The 22,402-nt window shown below is 47.9% G+C and overlaps 1 protein-coding gene across 1 annotated transcript in view; it reads right to left on the bottom strand.

The window, feature by feature from the left end:
- Positions 1-459: 459 nt before the first annotated feature.
- LOC306913818 (H(+)/Cl(-) exchange transporter 5-like) overlaps positions 460-22,402 on the bottom strand; it is a gene marked incomplete at its 3' end in the record, with an annotated part of 109,977 nt that continues 88,034 nt past the window's right edge. The window contains exons 17-20 of the mRNA XM_079490629.1: positions 18,092-18,125; positions 742-792; positions 630-680; positions 460-522 (exon numbers count right to left, since the gene is read on the bottom strand). Of these exons, the coding sequence (XP_079346755.1) occupies positions 460-522; positions 630-680; positions 742-792; positions 18,092-18,125 (199 nt within the window). The remainder of the gene's footprint in view (positions 523-629; positions 681-741; positions 793-18,091; positions 18,126-22,402) is intronic.

Genomic DNA, 22,402 nt, shown 5'->3' with positions numbered 1-22,402 from the left:
TGTAGCGCCCAGGATTACATGATAGACAACTGGCACTGGGTGAAAAAAATAGTTTACAAAAATTGTGGGATAAAAAAAAATCTCTATCTGCTCATGCATGGCCGGTGAGGTGAATTCAGCAAATTGTATGTAGCCAACATGTCCATCTCCTGTCCCAGTTGATTCTCTCACACACACACACACACACACACACACACACACACACACACACACACACACACACACACACACACACACACACACACACACACACACACACACACACACACACACACACACACACACACACACACACACACACACACACACAGACAGACAGACAGACAGACAGACACGCTGTGCTAGTAGATAACAGACTCTCGCATACCTTTAATGTTTTGTGCAGTAGGTGAACATTAATCATTTTCCAGATGCAGCAAAGAACAAAAGATCCTTTATAATCTCTCCATCTGTTTCATCTCACAGTCTAACATGGAGACGCATGGAGACACAGTCTAACATGGAGACGCATGGAGACACAGTCTAACATGGAGACGCATGGAGACACAGTCTAACATGGAGACACAGTCTAACATGGAGACGCATGGAGACACAGTCTAACATGGAGACGCATGGAGACACAGTCTAACATGGAGACGCATGGAGACACAGTCTAACATGGAGACGGATGGAGACACAGTCTAACATGGAGACGCATGGAGACACAGTCTAACATGGAGACGCATGGAGACACAGTCTAACATGGAGACGCATGGAGACACAGTCTAACATGGAGACGCATGGAGACACAGTCTAACATGGAGACGCATGGAGACACAGTCTAACATGGAGACGCAAATCAAACACAACATAAATAACAGTAGTGCAAAAACACCCACAGATCACCTACTGGTCCGTGTCTACAGTATGCATGGACACACTAGTGGCCCCTAGTGGACACATTTAGAATAACTAGAGCCTGTGTGTAGCTAGTGGTCAGCAGTTGAACTGAAAGCTTATTTTCTTTTTTTCTGTCATTAATTTAATTACCACCAACTGAGTAGAACGGTGGTTTTCAACCAGGTGGTCCGGGGACCACCAGTGGTCCTTGATAGTGTTCCAGGTGGTCCGGGGACCACCAGTGGTCCCTGACGGTGGTCCAGGTGGTCCGGGGACCACCAGTGGTCCCTGACGGTGGTCCAGGTGGTCCGGGGAACACCTGGACCACCAGTGGTCCCTGACGGTGGTCCAGGAGGTCCGGGGACCACCAGTGGTCCCTGACGGTGGTCCAGGTGGTCCGGGGAACACCTGGACCACCAGTGGTCCCTGACGGTGGTCCAGGTGGTCCGGGGACCACCAGTAGTCCCTGACGGTGGTCCAGGTGGTCCGGGGAACACCTGGACCACCAGTGGTCCCTGACGGTGGTCCAGGTGGTCCGGGGAACACCTGGACCACCAGTGGTCCCTGACGGTGGTCCAGGTGGTCCGGGGACCACCAGTAGTCCCTGATGGTGGTCCAGGTGGTCCGGGGACCACCTGGACCACCAGTGGTCCATGATGGTGTTCCAGGTGGTCCGGGGACCACCAGTGGTCAAGGATTTGTTATCTTCGATCAACGTTTGCCTGTTATCTCTCCTCATGGTAGCAACATCAATACATCATGGAAATGTGGACAAATTCTTTAGTTTTGGGTCTGAGAGGCTAAACGTCATCAGATGGTGGTTCCGTGGCTCAGATGGGTCTGAGAGGCTAAACGTCATCAGATGGTGGTTCCGTGGCTCAGATGGGTCTGAGAGGCTAAACGTCATCAGATGGTGGTTCCGTGGCTCAGATGGGTCTGAGAGGCTAAACGTCATCAGATGGTGGTTCCGTGGCTCAAATACAGAATAAATAAATGGGCCTTGAAATGAAAAGGGTTGAAAACCACAGGAGTAGAATAAGTCCTCAGAGGATGTTTCAGATTTTAAAGTCCTGTAAGACTTGAGTATGTAATGAATCTCTCTCTAAGGAAAACCCACAAAGTACGTGACAACAAAGCATTCATTTCTGTGATTGCTGCACTTTGAAACCAACCCAATATTGGCAGAAGGAAATCATTGCCGAGTCTAACTTGCACATACCTGAAAACGGCCCATAAATTGCATGCCAACGTTTTAACCCATTCTGAACGGGAACCCCTCTTGGTGTTTTAAAGCATTATGTTGTACTTTAGGCTATTGAAAAAATAGCAGATCTACAAGCTCATGAAATTGTAGGTCTGCTATTTTTGAAAAATCGTGAGAATGTGGCGCACATATAATAATATACTGTATATGCTTTCAGAGCAAACGTTTTTAACTCAAATCTTTGCTTCTGAGGGGTTCCTGGAACAACATATTTTCAGATGGGGGTCGGTGGCCAATTACATGTAATGTTTAGGGTCCTTGACATGAAATATTGAGCAAGGCCTATTTCAGAAAACTGTCAGGATTTAGAAGACATTTTTTAAATGTCGACGTCAGGTCTAAACGTTGTAAGGCAGGTGCGCGCAGCGGGCTTGCAGCCCCGTTGAGGCACACCAAAGCGAGGCGCCGACCTGCGGAGCTGCCAACCAGACAGGCAGGCCGAGCTGCATACCAACTGAAAGAGAATAGTACATTATCTGATATATATCGTTTAAATATGCTTCACAAACAATTGAACAAAATGCTTGACTTGGAAACCTAGGATTCAGTCGTCATGGTCTGCAAAAGTCTTTGGTCCATTTAGGCCTGACCTCAAAATTTTAAAAAAATATTCTAAATCTTCCAGTTTTCTGAAATAAATATTTTCACGATTTAAAAAAAATAGCAGACCTACAAGCTCGTAGCGCGCCACTCGGTGGCGCGCTATGAGCTTGTAGATCTGCTATTTTTAAATAGCTAAATTATAACATAATGTTCAAAACACCAAAAGGGGTTCCCGCCCAGAATGGGTTAGTCTTGGGATTTGCAGAAATGTACAGTGCCAGCTATTGTTGTACCGATATGGAAATACTTGGCTAATACCGATACAGATGTTAAAAATAACAATTTAATTAGCCGATACTGATACCGATATGTTTATTTCGTTTTTTGTTGTTTTTTTTATTTCCCCTTTTGTGCCTTTTGAGAGACAAATACATCTTCTATTCGGGGTATGCATGTGACATCATCATCAAACCCGGAAGTTATGCGGGAACGCCTACCGAGTGGCAAAACACAACTTTCTGGCCTTGACAGCCCAAACATCCAAACAGAAAAGTCCTACATGTATATGATTGCATTAAACGACATTAAACAATGTTAAACTCACTTTGCCACTCGATTTGCCATTCACTTTATGCATGCGCATACCCTCAATACAATAAATAAATGTTCAGAATATACAGCTTGGTAGACTGCAGATAACCAACACACCAAATACATAGCTAATGCAAAATGTATACTTATCAACAGATAAACATCGGCTATTGCCATCGGCTAATGTCAGTTTTATTTACCAATACTGATATTGACCGATAACGGCAATATCGGGGCCGATACCGATGGTGTTACCCATACATCGGTGCATCACTACCTCTACATCAGCTACTACTGTTGTGCGCCCTTAGCTTTTCTGTTTTGTTTGCCAGTGAGTGACCCCCAAACAGCCGTATAGCTTCCGGCTGCAGCCCTGCCTCCTACTGGTGACTCCCAAATAGCCGTATAGCTTCCGGCTGCAGCCCTGCCTCCTACTGGTGACTCCCAAATAGACGTATAGCTTCCGGCTGCAGCTCTGCCTCCTACTGGTGACTCCCAAATAGACGTATAGCTTCCGGCTGCAGCCCTGCCTCCTACTGGTGACTCCCAAATAGCCGTATAGCTTCCGGCTGCAGCCCTGCCTCCTACTGGTGACCCCCAAATAGCTGTATATGCTTCCGGCTGCAGCCCTGCCTCCTACTGGTGACTCCCAAATAGCCGTATAGCTTCCGGCTGCAGCCCTGCCTCCTATTGCCAAATGGCTGACCGACCAAGCTCATAATGAATAAATAAATGCATTCAACAATTAATGTTTGAAAATGTTCAAACAATTTGGGACCATATAATCAAGACGCCAAAATCGTGATGCAATGTTAAAAGAATTATGATTTTAATTTGAATTAAAATTATGATGACTTTCCCCCAGCCTTTCTTTTTGGCCCCCTGGTTGGGAGTGGGGGGTCTCCAACTCTGAAAAGCACTGACTGAGCTTAGGGGAGTAACATATAGGCTGCTATGACATCATAGCACTGGGACAGGTTAATAGCTCTAAATATCAGAGTAATGGAGAACATATAAAGACCAGATCAAAAGGTCTGTCAGGTTATTCATATTCAGTGACGTCAAAGCAATCATCTCACTTTGGCAGGAGGAGACGGTTCTGGCACCAGGAATGATTTATAGACGAACGCAGTTCGGGGGAGAGAATCTGAGAGACATGACAAATATGACAGGAGTAGAACTCCTCGCCAGAATCCTTTAACGGTGCTCTGTTGAAATCTCCTAAAGATATTTTGCCTCCAAGAGAGAGAGAGAGAGAGAGAGAGAGAGAGAGAGAGAGAGAGAGGAGAGAGAGAGAGAGAGAGAGCAGAAAGATAATCTGTTCACAATTTACTGCACTGCATCTGCCCAGCTAAATAAACCCTGAGAGCTATTTTAAGTTTATATAGAAATAGTGCATTGCGGTTGTTGTGTAGGCTACGCCTCTGCCAACCAAGTCATCTACTTCTAATAAATAAACCAGCTAGTCGTCTAACTTCTAATCAGTTAATCCTGGACATTTTGTGCCGAATGTCGTGAAATTCCCTGAAGCCTGTCCACGCTGGCTGGGGCAGGCTACCCGCCCCTCTAGACCAGAAAGCACGCTGGCTGGGGCAGGCTACCCGCCCCTCTAGACCAGAAAGCACGCTGGCTGGGCCAGGCTACCCGCCCCTCTAGACCAGAAAGCACGCTGGCTGGGGCAGGCTACCCGCCCCTCTAGACCAGAAAGCATGCTGGCTGGGGCAGGCTACCCGCCCCTCTAGACCAGAAAGCATGCTGGCTGGGCCAGGCTACCCGCCCCTCTAGACCAGAAAGCACGCTGGCTGGGCCAGGCTACCCGCCCCTCTAGACCAGAAAGCACGCTGGCTGGGCCAGGCTACCCGCCCCTCTAGACCAGAAAGCACGCTGGCTGGGCCAGGCTACCCGCCCCTCTAGACCAGAAAGCATGCTGGCTGGGCCAGGCTACCCGCCCCTCTAGACCAGAAAGCGTGCTGGCTGGGCCAGGCTACCCGCCCCTCTAGACCAGAAAGCATGCTGGCTGGGCCAGGCTACCCGCCCCTCTAGACCAGAAAGCACGCTGGCTGGGCCAGGCTACCCGCCCCTCTAGACCAGAAAGCATGCTGGCTGGGGCAGGCTACCCGCCCCTCTAGACCAGAAAGCATGCTGGCTGGGCCAGGCTACCCGCCCCTCTAGACCAGAAAGCACGCTGGCTGGGCCAGGCTACCCGCCCCTCTAGACCAGAAAGCACGCTGGCTGGGCCAGGCTACCCGCCCCTCTAGACCAGAAAGCACGCTGGCTGGGCCAGGCTACCCGCCCCTCTAGACCAGAAAGCATGCTGGCTGGGCCAGGCTACCCGCCCCTCTAGACCAGAAAGCGTGCTGGCTGGGCCAGGCTACCCGCCCCTCTAGACCAGAAAGCATGCTGGCTGGGCCAGGCTACCCGCCCCTCTAGACCAGAAAGCACGCTGGCTGGGCCAGGCTACCCGCCCCTCTAGACCAGAAAGCATGCTGGCTGGGCCAGGATACCCGCCCCTCTAGACCAGAAAGCACGCTGGCTGGGCCAGGCTATACCCGCCCATCTAGACCAGAAAGCATGCTGGCTGGGCCAGGCTACCCGCCCCTCTAGACCAGAAAGCACGCTGGCTGGGCCAGGCTACCCGCCCCTCTAGACCAGAAAGCATGCTGGCTGGGCCAGGCTACCCGCCCCTCTAGACCAGAAAGCACGCTGGCTGGGCCAGGATACCCGCCCCTCTAGACCAGAAAGCACGCTGGCTGGGCCAGGCTATACCCGCCCATCTAGACCAGAAAGCATGCTGGCTGGGCCAGGCTACCCGCCCCTCTAGACCAGAAAGCACGCTGGCTGGGCCAGGCTACCCGCCCCTCTAGACCAGAAAGCACGCTGGCTGGGCCAGGCTACCCGCCCCTCTAGACCAGAAAGCACGCTGGCTGGGGCAGGCTACCCGCCCCTCTAGACCAGAAAGCACGCTGACTGGGGCAGGCTACCCGCCCCTCTAGACCAGAAAGCACGCTGACTGGAGCAGGCTACCCGCCCCTCTAGACCAGAAAGCACGCTGGCTGGGCCAGGCTACCCGCCCCTCTAGACCAGAAAGCACGCTGGCTGGGCCAGGCTACCCGCCCCTCTAGACCAGAAAGCATGCTGGCTGGGTCAGGCTACCCGCCCCTCTAGACCAGAAAGCACGCTGGCTGGGCCAGGCTACCCGCCCCTCTAGACCAGAAAGCATGCTGGCTGGGCCAGGCTACCCGCCCCTCTAGACCAGAAAGCACACTGGCTGGGCCAGGCTACCCGCCCCTCTAGACCAGAAAGCATGCTGGCTGGGCCAGGCTACCCGCCCCTCTAGACCAGAAAGCATGCTGGCTGGGCCAGGCTACCCGCCCCTCTAGACCAGAAAGCATGCTGGCTGGGCCAGGCTACCCGCCCCTCTAGACCAGAAAGCATGCTGGCTGGGCCAGGCTACCCGCCCCTCTAGACCAGAAAGCACGCTGGCTGGGCCAGGCTACCCGCCCCTCTAGACCAGAAAGCATGCTGGCTGGGCCAGGCTACCCGCCCCTCTAGACCAGAAAGCACGCTGGCTGGGCCAGGATACCCGCCCCTCTAGACCAGAAAGCACGCTGGCTGGGCCAGGCTATACCCGCCCATCTAGACCAGAAAGCATGCTGGCTGGGCCAGGCTACCCGCCCCTCTAGACCAGAAAGCACGCTGGCTGGGCCAGGCTACCCGCCCCTCTAGACCAGAAAGCATGCTGGCTGGGCCAGGCTACCCGCCCCTCTAGACCAGAAAGCATGCTGGCTGGGCCAGGCTACCCGCCCCTCTAGACCAGAAAGCATGCTGGCTGGGCCAGGCTACCCGCCCCTCTAGACCAGAAAGCATGCTGGCTGGGCCAGGCTACCCGCCCCTCTAGACCAGAAAGCATGCTGGCTGGGCCAGGCTGTAATACTTGAACACATGCTTATCTCAAAAACATCTGTCTGGATTATCGCCATGGCATTTTCTGCGTACCTTAACGAAGCCCTCAGTAGGCCCATATACAGATTGTGGTGACCCCTTCATACATGGCTGCTCCTCTATCACCAAACATTGCAATCCAATGTTCAGTTGCACCACAGACTCCAGGGGCTGCTAGCACTGCAGGGTCCTTTTATTATCATTTTCATTTCCAGTGGTTTAGTAGTTTCAACATCTGGGATGTGTTCGAAAAAAAGCGTCCTCTTTCTTTGTGCAGAAAAAACAGTGTGCAAAGTGCTTTAAAATGGTAAAAAAGCGCAAAGGCAGCCATGTTGTGTTGGTGGATGTGGGTTTGTCACAACGTGCAGTAACAACGTGACAAATGGACAACCAGCCCCTGCTGGTTACCCACAGTGGAAAGGCGTCACTTAAGGCATTTAGACCTGACACTAGATTCTACAAAATGTCTTCTAAATCCTGACAGTTCTCTGAGAAAACCCCATGTTTCTATTGTCAGTGCATGGTGCTCAACCTTTTGCCAACCTCATGCCAAGGACCCACAGAATTATCAGTAATTGGGCGCCGACCTCCATCTGAAAATATGTTGTTCTAGGGACCCCCCCCCCCCCCCCCCAGAAGCAAAGATTTGAGTTGAAAAAGTTGGCTCTGAAAGAATATATATTCATAGATTTACGCCACATTTTCACGACTTTTCAAAAATAGCAGACCTATACAAGCTCATAGCGTGGCACTCGGTGCCGCGCTATGAGCTTGTAGATCTGCTATTTTTCAATAGCTAAAGTATAACATAAAACATAATGCTTACAACAACACCAAAAGGGGTTCCCGCCCAGAATGAGTTAAAATATGTTGAAAAAAAGGAATGTTTTGGGGGTTTTCAGAACATCATATATATACAGCTTAGCATGTGGAGTCGGACATGTTTGGCGCGGGCCCTAATGCATTGACGGAGCTGTTGACAGGCCCGGAGAACCGTCTGCCAGAAATTCCACTGCGTTTCTGATTATCACGATGGGAGTCTGAGATGAATTCAAACAGGCCCTAAAGGAGGGCTCTCGTTCTGAACCAAATGGAAAGGGGAGCCGAGACAATGCATTCACTGAGGAGAGAACGGGAGCACAAACTGTTCCCATAAATCCACGGGACACGTTGTCACACACACACACACACACACACACACACACACACACACACACACAGACAGTCACGCACGCGCACACAAACACACACACAGTCACACGCACACACACACACACACACACAGTCACGCACGCGCACACAAACACACACACACACACAGTCTCACACACACACACACACACACACACACACACACACACACACACACACACACACACACACACACACACACACACACACACAAAGAATGTCAGCCATATTGCAATGCTTTGACTTACGGAGTGAAGAGCGTGACGAGGGTGAACGATTCCGTGACAAAATGTGTGCTGTATAAATGGAGGTAACATATAATGTTAAACAGGATTAAGTAAATATTTGACTGGAAATGTTTTAAAGTGCTTGGGTGGCGCAGGGGTAACTAGAAAAAGTGCCCTTCCGGGCACAGGTCTCCACCAGGAGGATAGGACTGTGTGAGATGTTTGGCAAAATGTTTAGGAGTAATATAAACATGTTTGTTTGTTTGTTTGTTTTTTGCAACAATGTTCTTTTGTTGAGGAAATGCAGAGCCAGATCACTCATAGCATCTCTGAGGATAGAATTCTGGATGAGCAGGACATGTGCAGCATTTTGAACAAAACGGGCCACTCCTGAAAACTTTGGAAGGCAATGTTAGCCAATCAGGATGGAGCAGATCCGTGTTGATCACATGACTATGAAGATAGTGTATACCGAATTGTGTGATGTATGGATAAAATGTGTACGGGTAATGTACAGAAATGTGTTTTGCCTAAATCGGCCTCATGGTGGCGCTATAACAGGCCATTGAAGAATATTTGGGGCAGAGGTTCGTTGTTGGCATCCAGGGAGTGTGTGTGCAAAGTTTGGCATGGATCGGGCCAACAGTGGCGGAGATTAGCTGATAAAGGACGGACGGAAGGAAGGAAGGAAGGAAGGAAGGACGGACACACACACACACACACACACGGACGGACGGAGTGCAAAACATACTCTCTCCCCATGCCTTCGGCCTGGTGGAGACAATTAAAGTTCCCCAAATCACACCACTGCACAGTTTAGGTGTTAGATTTGAACTTGAGACTCAAAAGAGAAATGGGATGTGAAAATAGCACAAGCTCCGTATGTTGTGAGCTGGTAGATTGAATGGATCAGGAGGATGGAGGCCCTCACTGGCAGGTGAGCCAATAGGCTCACCTGCCAGTGGAAAGAACTTGGGCCATTTGGGAAGAACTTGGGCCATTTGGGAAGAACTTGGGCCATTTGGGAAGAACTTGGGCCATTTGGGAAGAACTTGGGCCATTTGGGAAGAACTTGGGCCATTTGGGAAGAACTTGGGCCATTTGGGAAGAACTTGGGCCAGTTTGGAAAGAACTTGGGCCATTTGGGAAGAACTTGGGCCATTTCCCTACTTCCTTCACAGGTGTTACCGATGATACTAATGAAGGCTCTGTTCCATTCTGGGTTTTTTGAGACCAGGAAAGTTGTACATGCACAAATTTGGGCATGTACAACTTCCTGATCTCAATTGCGCATGTTTCTTTCCTTCCATGGAGTCTTCGCTTCCTAACATTATTTAATTAACCTTGCCCTGAAGTAGGAAGAGTGATTCTGTGTGCATAGATGGGTGGGTAGTTGATTGGCATAATGACTACATTTGGAGGAAAAAGGGGGAACATAATATAATTGCCTATATATATTTTTTTTAAAGAAATTCAAAGACAAGAAGATAATTCAGAAACAATGGCAGGCAGCATCGACGTTGAAGTCAATCAAGATCAGAGAATACCCAGGGGGTCAAATACAATTGTATTGCACGCTACAAATGTCAGTTGCATTATTCTTTAATGACTCGGATGAATTGTGTTCTATGTTTGCAGTCAAGGACTCCAAAAATGGTGTTTTAAACATTGTTACAATTTAGCTATTGAAAAATAGCAGATCTACAAGCTCGTAGCGCGCCACCGAGTGGCGCGCTACGAGCTTGTAGGTCTGCTATTTTTGAAAAATCGTAAAAAATGTGGCGCAAATCTTTGAATATATATTCTTTCAAAGTGAATGTTTTTAACTCAGGTCTAAATGGGTTAATGGATATTCCATATCCATAAGCATCAGATGGAATACAAACTATAAGCAAAAAGTGTGCAGAGGAACGTCGACATCGTCCGGCGGTAGCCAATCAAATTCATGTGTTGCTTTGTTTACCCTCCATACCAACCAATAGGAGGACATATAGGAGATGACAGCAGGAACACCCACTAGGCACTAGGAGATTTGTATCGCCCATAGAGGCCGCTGTTCGCCCGTGCTAAAACGTAGGGTTACTTATACTTACACACCTCATACTAAGGTGGGAACACACTGTAAACTTTTTTCCGAGACAGGGACACTTTCAAAGAAACTAGAGAAACGGTTGGATGGCACTTACACCCGCCTTCTAATGAGAGCACAAAATCTGTCTTGGAAGAGCCACCCATCGACTGATCTAATATACGGCAACCTTCCCCGTGTTTCTTCACTAGTCCGATCCAGAAGAACACAGTTTGCCGGCCACTGCTATACAGAGCTGACAATGAGGTTATATCTTCCCTTCTTCTCTGGAGTCCTGCCTCAAAGCAGACCAGAGGTATAGAAAACTGTCGTTCCCTCTGATGTCATCGCTAGGGACACAGGCATCAGTAAGCAGGAACTGGGGATGGTTATGAAGGACCAGGAAGTCTGGCGTGTTATTGTGAAATCCACGATCTCGACCATGGTCGAAAAATGATGATGATGAAGCTTTTTTCTGTTGATTATGGTGGGTCAGTATGTTAATAGTTAATACTAGGGATGTCCCGATCACGTTTTTTTGCTCCCAATCCGATTCCGATGATTTGATTTTGAGCATCTGCCGATACCGATATTTCCCGATCCGATATTTCATATTTAATAGAACACGTTTATGCCATATCACAATAGTACTATATCCCAAATCACAGACAATTTATGGATATCATATTGATACTACTAGGGATGTCCCGATCACGTTTTTTGGCTCCCGATCCGATTCCGATCATTTGAAAATGACGATTTCCGATCACCCGATCCGATCGGGACAACCCTAGTTAACCCTAGTTGTAAAAGCCTGTATATCTACTATCTAGGCACCGAGTGAGTGTGACTGACACGCATGTGAATTCATGGCAGAAGTATACCTTACTTACAGCAGGGATAATGTGCTATAATGTAAACATTGGGATAAATAAATCCATACGTTTTCAATGCCTCCTCCATCTGTATGAAAAACGATACGCACGCTGCTCTGGAGTTGACCTGGCCTGTTGGCCGACGCCCCGCCAAATTCCTGCTGAGAGAGAGGAGAGGTCACGGCCCAAATCGTCCATGTCATCACTCACATGTCGCCCGGTGATGGACCAATTAATCCATTCAGGGCGGAAACCCCCTTTTGGTGTTTTAAGCATTATGTTCTACTTTAGCTATTGAAAAATAGCAGATCTACAAGCTTTGTAGATCTATTTTTTTGAAAAATCGTGAAAATGTAGTGAAAATCGTTGAATACATTATTCTTTCAGTGCAAACGTTTTTTTTTAACTCAAATCTTTGCTTCTAGGGGGGGGGGGGGGGGGGGACCCTGGAACAACCTATGGTATTTTCAGATGGGGGTAAGCTGCCAATTACAAATATCTTTTTTGGGGGGGGTCCTTGACATGAAAATGTTTGAGAACGACTGACATAGAACCATATTCATGTCAAGATTTAGAAGGCATTTGTAGAATCGTCCTCAGTTCTAAACGGCCTAATGCTCGAGTGGTCCAACGGAGTACCGTGCAACACGGAGAGAGAGAAAGGATTCTGTCTCTCTCTACGTCTCACGCCAATTATTTCATAGCAGAACAATCTCCCCTATATATATATATATATATATATATATATATATATGCCCTCCGGATACATTGTTATTATAATATTCCATAGAATGCGGCCCGTGTTCCAGCCTGTCTAGTGGATTCCAGAACATGTGTTGATTGCATCTGTTCTCCCTCCAGACTTGCCAACAACTATCAATTCCATCTGGCCAGCTGTATCCATGTGCCACTGATGATTCTGTCGACTGATACTATGACAAAAAAATGTTCGTCGGCTACCTTTTCCCACTGATGGAAACTAAATGAAAACTAAATGAAAACTGACTGACTAAAACTAAGACTAAATATATTGTCAATTTCGTCAAATAAAAACTAGACTAAAATGTTAGGAAGGGACTATAGTGGACAAGAGATCCATGGTGTAGATTTAGTCTGCAGTTGTAGATTTAGTCTGCAGTTGTAGATTTAGTCTGTAGTTGTAGATTTAGTCTGCAGTTGTAGATTTAGTCTGCATATGTAGATTTAGTCTGCATATGTAGATTTAGTCTGCAGTTTGTCAGTGTTTCCCAAACGAAGGGTCGTGACACAATTTGTCTCACAGCAAGATAATCTACTATAAGATGGTTCACTTGTTATGTTTTCAAGTGAACCAGCTTGTAGATATTTGTTAATAAATAATTGTTAATAATTCTAAATAGGGCTTAAGCAGGTACCGGTAATTTCTCTTTTCGGTCATGAGTTGAAAAATATGTTTTGGAGGAAACCCCTGATTATATGCCATTCCATTCCAAAGACAATTTAGTTTTAGGCTAAAACTCAAGCATTTGTAAAACCACACAAATGCTCAAAGTCACTGGATGTTTGTAAACAAGGCAAGGCCGCGCCCACAGCGAGGCCTCCAGGCCGCGCCCACAGCGAGGCCTCCAGGCCGCGTCCGAGAGAGAGAGAGCCGCCAAGTGGGCGAACAAGCGGCCGCAGCGTGCTCGTCCAACTTGTTAACTCGTTCAGGACGGGAACCCCTTTTGGTGTTTTAAAAGCATTATGTTATACTTTAGCTGTTGAAAAATAGCAGATCTACAAGCTACAAGCTTGTAGATCTGCTATTTTTGAAAGATCTTGAAAATGTGGCACAAATCTTTGAATATACTGTATATTGTTTCACAGTGAACGGTTTTAACTCAATTACATATAATTCTTCGGGTCCTTGACATGAAATAGTTTGAAATCCACTGATAATTGATTGATTGATTACATTTTGTAGAATCTGGTCTCAGTCCAAAATGGGTTAAAGGTTTCCGAATGAACCGAAAAAAACAAGCGATTCCCTCCACGCATTCTGGCCAATCACAGCAATTAGGGAGGGGTCTTTGAGGACGACTGGCTTGGATATAATGTTGATGTACAGTATCTGGAATACATGCCTTTGGGCTGATTCAGGTCAGCAGCATGCTGCAGGCCACCACAGCACCATGGGGTTGGCGTGTGTGTGTGCGCGCGCGTGTTGTTTTGTTCTATCATACTTTTAAAATTTTAAGTGCTGCAACCACTTCCTTAAAGATGGAGTGCCATGATTTTTTTCCACCCTAAAACATGATCATCAGGTCTTATTGTTATATTAGGAGGAAGAAGTTTTTCAAAAAAGTGTACAGTATTTGTTAAAATGTCGTTTTTATGTGGGCACCCCCACCAGTTCATTAAGTATGCCTGGTTTGCCTGGTGGGTGGTGATGGGTGGTGATCCACCTGAACTTAAGCCGCACCCACAGTTGTAGTTGTATGATAAAGGGGGAGGTGTTAGGGGAGGGACTGATAATGTGATGTCAGTATATTACTCTTTTTTTCATTGGCACGTTTGACTGTCAAGGGTTCAGCCTCCAGGAAGAAACCCTAAATACAAAGGGAATACATCATTGCACAAATAACGACTCCAGGGTGTCTAATGAAGTACTGTCACCTCATAGACACATGAAAAACTGGAAAATACAAGAATTGTGGCACTCCATCTTTAAGTGACTATGTGTGTGGGTGGGTGTGTGGGTGGCTGGCTGGCTGGGTGGCTGGGTGAGTCTGAGCACGAAAACAGCATGGTTGTTTTTCACCACCTGTGCGCAACCTAACACACACAAACACATACACATATTAACTGTATATATGGTGATTTCGGGTGTGCCAGTACAGTAGAGGGTACAGTAGAGGGACCCCCACACGGTAACTGTCATTTCTCAACGTCACTCGCTCGTCCCCTCGATTCCCCTGGTTCAAGTAATTTCTCTGTGGAGAATAACATGCAGGGCTCATAAATTAAATTAAAATCGTTTCATATAAGCATTGTGGTCCATAAATAAACAAGCTGTCAGGGAGGTGTCTCTGTATCGTTTATGACAGTCAGTCACTCATATACGTGACCAGATTTGACTGAGAGCCTGCCATCGTGCAAATTCCAGCTTTTCACCAGAGGAGAAAAACTTATTTTTTTCTTCCAAAATGAGTAAATAGCACAGGCAGACTCTTCACATACTAGAGCATGTCTGAAATAAGTGTCAGAGCTGAAATTGACATGCAAATATGAAATAAATGCTTAAACATGTAGCTGTAGGTGTAATGCTAGAAACCACAGAAGTGAACCTTTCAAGCCTGTTTTCTCAACTCTCTGTTTCTCTGCAAGACATTACTCTATACGCCATATCTCCAAAACTGGTGGGTCAAACTGAACAACCAATATGTCAATATGTCAAGATCCAATGGCAGTCCCTCAGTCAAATTTGGTCACATATGATACAGTCTGTTTCTAGCGAAAATGTAACTAATTCAGTAGCAGTAACAATAGCGTTTTCTCTCAGTCAGTTGATTCTTCATATCCATGTGAGTGAAGCGGCCTGGATGACATGTTTACTTTTCAAACACAGTTCTTATATGAGGCGATCTAAAATCCCCCCTATGGGGATTACAATGCAAATAAAAAGTACATGAACCTGTGGATTTGAGCCCTCTATCGATATTGACGTCAGACTTCGGTGCTCTATAGACATCCAATTAGCTCAGCCTTCTTACTCTCCTCTCTCTCTCTCTCCTCTCCAGTTCCCAGGGCTGTCATTACCTGTACAACACATTGTAAGGCAGTGAAAACATTACTGTGTGGTAATGGGCCAATTCCAGGTGTCATTCTACACCCCTGTGTGTGTGCGTGTGTATGCGCGCGTGTGCATGCACGCATTCCTGAGGGTCATGAGACAAGTGTGTGTGTGTGTGCGCGCGTCTATGCTATCAATGAACTGTGCGCTTGCACGAGAGGCGTGAGAAAGCAGGCAGTGGTTTTGGAACAGGCATAATGATTTGATGTTTGAAAATAATATGCTTTACAACCAACATGAAAACAACAATATGAGAGCGATCGTTACATATGAATCGTTCATATCAGTGTGCTTACAGTTATAGTAGATTGAGAGAAATAGACAATAATGTCTTGGCATTTAAAGTTATTATTATTATTTTGACTTTCATGTCGTTATGGGTCATTTATCCTTCGTTGCACACTGAAAATAGCACTTCTTGTACATCACCTATTTTCGGCTTTAGGTTCAGTGTTCAAAAGGGGGGGAAAAAACTGTAAAAATAACGATATCCTATATAAGTATTGTAATACCGGCATGCGTGTGTGTGTGTGTGTGTGTGTGTGTGTGCGCATGCGAGCATGCAGTGTTTGTGTTTATGCGCGTGCGTGCGTCCATGTGTCACTCGGTGCATGGAACCCAACACCTGGGCTGTGTTACGTGTTCCCCTGTCAGGCTTAACCTGAGGTGATGAGAAAGTTCCCACAGCCCTGGCTCTACACACGCGCACACACGCACACAAACACACACACGCACACACACACACACACACACACACACACACCCCCCCCCCGGCTCTGTCTTCTGTCCCACACACACAACAATGGCACCACTCACTTCAGTACAAAACATCTGAGCCACGTCTGGCGTCTTTGTGTCCCTATTTGGTGCAGAAGGAGTAATAATACGTATTCTTGTCTTTTTTCACTCCATTATTGAGAGATATGGGGCTGAAACTATACCGATTATCTGGGTAGGGGCGGCGGCGGCGGCGGTGGCTCAGGGGTAGAGTGTATATAAAAACAGGATGGCAACCGCAAGGTTCCCGGTTCGATCCCTGTGGGCTCCCCCAGAGTTGGTGTCGAAGTGTCCTTGAGCAAGACACTGAACGCCTAATTGCTCCCGATGTGCTGGTTGGTGCCTTGCATGGTTTCCGCCGCCATCGGTGTATGAATGTGTGTGTGAATGGGTGAATGTAATGCACAATCTATGTAAAGCGCCTTGGATAAAGGCGCTATATAAATGCACCATTTACCATTTAGGGTAGCGAATATTCTAGTCTCGATTCATTGAGTAATTGAGAAGCGTATACCTTTTTCTTGATATATGGATTGACACAAAAATGCTCTTTAAAAAAAAAAAATCAACACACTAATTAATAGGCCTATTTTTACTTCATTGTACAACAGTGTTGCACGAAAATATCCGACCTACAAGCTCACAATGCGTTGCGGCCCGACTATTGATAAAAATGGATTGTTTTTTATAGTCGCTTAAATTAATTAGTTTGATTCGATTAAGTGTCGCCCCCCTTGAGAGATGAAGGGGGGGGGGGGGAGTCTGTAGTGACTCACTTAGAAGATGTTTCCTCTCACTTAACGCAGTGGTTCTCAAAGTGGGGTCTGGGGACCCCCCACTACCCACCTAAATGATAGTTAGGAACCAAATGGACCCTCATGGGTCAATAACTCAGAGCATGTACAGATGGAACCAAATGGACAACCTGAGGAAAACACACACAAGGTAGAACAGCGAGAAGCATGAGAGAATACATGACCTGGTGTGTGTGTATGCGTGTGCGTGCGTGTGTGCGTGCACGTAGGTGTGAGAAGAATGCCGCAGCCACGAGCAGGTAGGTAACACGAGCACCATGTGAATTCTACAGGGACAGGATCTGACACACACACACACACACACACACACACACACACACACACACACACACACACACACACACACACACACACACACACACACACACACACACACACACACACACACACACACACACACACACACACACACACACACACACACACACAGGATCTGAGCTCACAAATACCCTGAGTCATTACATAGTGGCTACAGACGGCTCACATTCCCGCGCGCGCACGCACGCACGCACGCACGCACGCACGCACACACAAACAACTTTAGACACAGTACAGTATAAAACCCACATGCACTCTGACGTGACGCGCGCACACACACACACACACACACACACACACGCGCAACTTGATACATGCACAGATACGGAATGCTACCCATATCTGTATGCTAACGCAATACCTTGACACACACACATGGAATTGCCGCTGCGCGCGCACACACACACACACACACACACACACACACACACACACACAGCCCGGAATTCCTTCTCACAGAGATTATGTGGCCTGAGACACGCTTTGACTAGATAGAGAGAACCGATAAGACGGTGAGTCAAAAGTGTGACTGTCTGCCGGACAGCCGTCTTCACAGAGCACGCACGCACGCACACACACACACTAAAGGGAAATGCACAAGGATACAAACATTATGGGTCATTGGGTGCAGTTATGTTACAATCACAAACTTATGGCACATGTTTGTCTTGGAATCATGATACAACAACAAGAATGCCACTCGGCAGTGTCTCTGATGGGTTGTACACTCTCAGAGTTACAGACCCATAACTTAAGGGTCCATTTGGTTCCAAACCCTCCAAAAACTGACTGTGGGCATGTCCCATCGTCCCAGACTGGACCATCTGTAAAAGGTTGTCAGATGTTAAAGAGCACACGCGCACACACACACACACACACACACACACACACACACACACACACACACACACACACACACACACACACACACACACACACACACACACACACACACACACACACACACACACACACACACACACACACACACACACACACACACACACACACACACACACACACACACACACACACACACACACACACACACAACAAATTCCCTACTATTGCATTAATTCATTGCAATCCTATACCCAGGGGAAAACATCTGTGTCTCCAGTTCTTTAGGACACATCACTGTAACACACACACACACACACACACACACACACACCACTGTAAGACACACAGCATGCACGCACGCTGCGACACCAATACTCCATCACGGCGAACGACCCATCCGAAACACGGGCCCTAAATCACAGCCCAACAGCCCGCCCAAAGACATCTCGGCCCTTTCTGACTATTCTCCTTAAAAATCCTCCGTCTGAAACCGCAGAGCTTAAGTTACGATCTTCAAAGTCCTCCTCCTCCCAAAACAACAGTCAAACTTTGATTTGCAAATCCAAAGTGACAATTGATCCCAGTTTTCACAGCAGGGAGTTCAAATGGAACCAGATGCAGTGGCGCTGTGTCACGTCCAAAATGTGAGGACCCCGCCGCAGGGCGTGGGCGTAGCCCTCTGGAAAACAACGGCGCACGTCAAAGCAACGACTTGTCAATACATCTCTGACACCCCCCCCCCCCGGGGAGCCCTCGTTGTTTCTTGGATGAGAACAAGGGTTTCGAGGCTACGAATATCTGGTGGGGTCCTACATGTCAACGTGTACAAGTTTGGACTTGTATCAAGTGGTATACCGGACATAACACATTTAAAATGAAGTCCACACACTCAATCATATGGACCCTCTGCTGCGTGGGGCCGAGACATGGACCCTCACAGTGGAGTCAGTACTGCAGTATGGACCCTCACAGTGGAGTCAGTACTGCAGTATGGACCCTCACAGTGGAGTCAGTACTGCAGTATGGACCCTCACAGTGGAGTCAGTACTGCTGCGTGGGGCCGAGACATGGACCCTCACAGTGGAGTCAGTACTGCTGCGTGGGGCCGAGACATGGACCCTCACAGTGGAGTCAGTACTGCTGTCTGGACCCTCACAGTGGAGTCAGTACTGCTGTCTGGACCCTCACAGTGGAGTCAGTACTGCAGTATGGACCCTCACAGTGGAGTCAGTACTGCTGCTTGGGGCTGAGAGACATGGACCCTCACAGTGGAGTCAGTACTGCTGTCTGGACCCTCACAGTGGAGTCAGTACTGCAGTATGGACCCTCACAGTGGAGTCAGTACTGCTGCTTGGGGCTGAGACATGGACCCTCACAGTGGAGTCAGTACTGCTGTATGGACCTTCACAGTGGAGTCAGTACTGCAGTATGGACCTTCACAGTGGAGTCAGTACTGCAGTATGGACCCTCACAGTGGAGTCAGTACTGCAGTATGGACCTTCACAGTGGAGTCAGTACTGCTGTCTGGACCCTCACAGTGGAGTCAGTACTGCTGTTTGGACCCTCACAGTGGAGTCAGTACTGCTGTCTGGACCCTCACAGTGGAGTCAGTACTGTCTGGACCCTCACAGTGGAGTCAGTACTGCTGTCTGGACCCTCACAGTGGAGTCAGTACTGCTGTCTGGACCCTCACAGTGGAGTCAGTACTGCTGTCTGGACCCTCACAGTGGAGTCAGTACTGCTGCATAGACCCTCACAGTGGAGTCAGTACTGTATGGACCCTCACAGTGGGGTCAGTACTGCTGTATAGACCCTCACAGAGGGGTCAGTACTGCGGTCTGGACCCTCAGTGGGGTCAGTACTGCTGCGTGGGGCTGAGAGACATGGACCCTCACAGCACAACCGGAAGGGCCCTGGATGGAGTCTACAGCAGAATGCTATGAATGGCACTAGCTATCACATGACCGGGACCACCAGAAATGTGGTCCTCTATGGGGACCCAAAACGGGTCACAGATGAAGTGAAGGGATGCGAGGCTGGCAGGGCACTGCGTCAGGCATGCACACAGAACTAGTGGCAAGCAAGGGGACACTGTAGGAGCCAACCAGGGCAAAGCCAGGAAAGGGAAGAATTGCACTATAGGGAGATGTATGGCAGCACGACAGCTTAGCGGACACTGTAGAGCTCAAGACCTGATACTAGATATAATAGGAGAGTGTGGAGGGCAGCATCTCAGGAGTCAACAGTAGTATGTGAATTCATTCATGTATTGATTGAGACCAGTGTTAATTTTGACATAAATTTTAGATGTAGTTTATCAATAGTCTTTTGAGTAAATTTGTATTCGGTTTTAGTCATCTGAAAAGTTTTAGTTTTAGTCGACTAAATAATCCTAATGATTATAGTTGACTAAATCTACAGTTGATTTCGTTGACAGGCCTTGATGGCGTCGTAATGGCAGACTTTACACTTGTCGCGGCCTTTCAGAGCGCAACACCCGACCGAGAGCAACCAAACATAAAATGACTTGACAAGCATCCGATGGCCTCGACGCCCTGCCCGACAAGCATCCGATGGCCTCGACGCCCTGCCCGACAAGCATCCGATGGCCTCGACGCCCTGCCCGACAAGCATCCGATGGCCTCGACGCCCTGCCCGACAAGCATCCGATGGCCTCGACGCCCTGCCCGACAAGCATCCGATGGCCTCGACGCCCTGCCCGTGAAACGTTTTGCGGACCGTCATTTGACCAGATATAGAGGGTATGCGCGTGACATCATCATCATACCAGGAAGTTATGCGGGAAAGCCTACTGAGTGGCAAAAAACTACTTTCTGGCCTTGACAGCCCATACATCCAAACAGAAAAGACCTATTTGATTGCATGAAATTACTTTAAACAGTAAATTCCCTTTGTCACTCACTTTGCCACTCGATCTGCCATTCACTTTATGCATGCGCATACCCTCTATTGAGAGAGAGAGAGAGAGAGAGAGAGAGAGAGAGAGAGAGAGAGAGAGAGAGAGAGAGACAGAGAGAGAGCGAGAGAGACAAAGCCACTGCACTCCTCTGACTCTTGTGGCGGTGCATTGTTGTACTCATAAAAACACATCAGTAAACAATGGCGAGCTCAGGGTAGCACTCCGAATTGTTGTTATTGTATTTCTCCATGTGCCTTAAGTTACATCCGGCCAGGAAGGCTTCACAGCTGGAATGTTTGTAACGTAACTTAAGGCATGTGTAGAAATAAAAGAACAAATTGACATCTTTTGCGAACCTTCGCTCGCTATTGTTTGAGAGAGACAAAGAACGACAGGACAAGACAGACTACAGGACACACATTCATCTCTTTTGAAGTCAGTGAAATAATTTATTGGGACAATGACGATTTCATTTCTGTTTTTTATACAGTTATATAAGTTAATCTGGTTGGTGCAATTCTTTAGATTCTGTTTTTTTAGCCCTTTTATAGCAGACGAGAGATCTCTGAATAAAGTCTATAAAAAAGGCATGACTTGGTTTTCACAGCAGTGGATGCGTGTGTGTGTGTGTGTGTGTGCGTGCGTGCGTGTGTGGGTGTGTGCGTGTGTGTGTGTGTTCAGTACAATCGTCAGAGTTAAGGGGCCTTCCTCACTCCAAACAGGGAGTGAGGAACGCACACGTTGTTGCCTGGATCAACGACAGGGCTCCTCCAGGTCTGGATCAATGACAGGTCTCCCTCATGATCAGATCCGGAGCAGAGCTGTGGTTGGTCCAGACGACAACGTCTGCGTTATCGATGCCCGTCCCGATTAAACGTACCTTTAAACGGAACTCACCAGAGTTCAGTGAACATTGAGCATTTCACTGAGCCGTGCATAGGGATCATATCACTATGTCACAGTGTCTATGACAACAATGCTGCATAGTTCTCAGGCTGTCACCAAGTCCTGTGTGTGCGTGTGTGTGTGTGCGTGCATGTGTGCGTGTATGTGTGTGTGTGTGTGCGCGTGCGTGCATACGCTCTTCTTCTCACACTCAGATATCCTGCTAGCCCCCTGGGGGTCACAGGAAATCTTTTGAGAACCAGGAATGGGGTGGAGAGGGAAGAGATACTGGCAGCCCGACACGGAGCACTCTGCCTGGGCATGTCCTCCCTCTGACGGTGGGTGGGGAAGGCAGGGAGCTTCTGAAGCCTGGGGGACTTTCACATCTTCAAACACCCACCCCCTCCTCCCCGTCACAAAAAATACAGTCTCTCATCCCACCATCCTCCATTT

The sequence above is a fragment of the Electrona antarctica genome (genome assembly GCF_951216825.1).
Source record: "Electrona antarctica genome assembly, chromosome: 21".
Lineage (NCBI taxonomy): Eukaryota > Metazoa > Chordata > Actinopteri > Myctophiformes > Myctophidae > Electrona > Electrona antarctica.
This window is presented reverse-complemented; position numbering and strand designations above follow the sequence as displayed.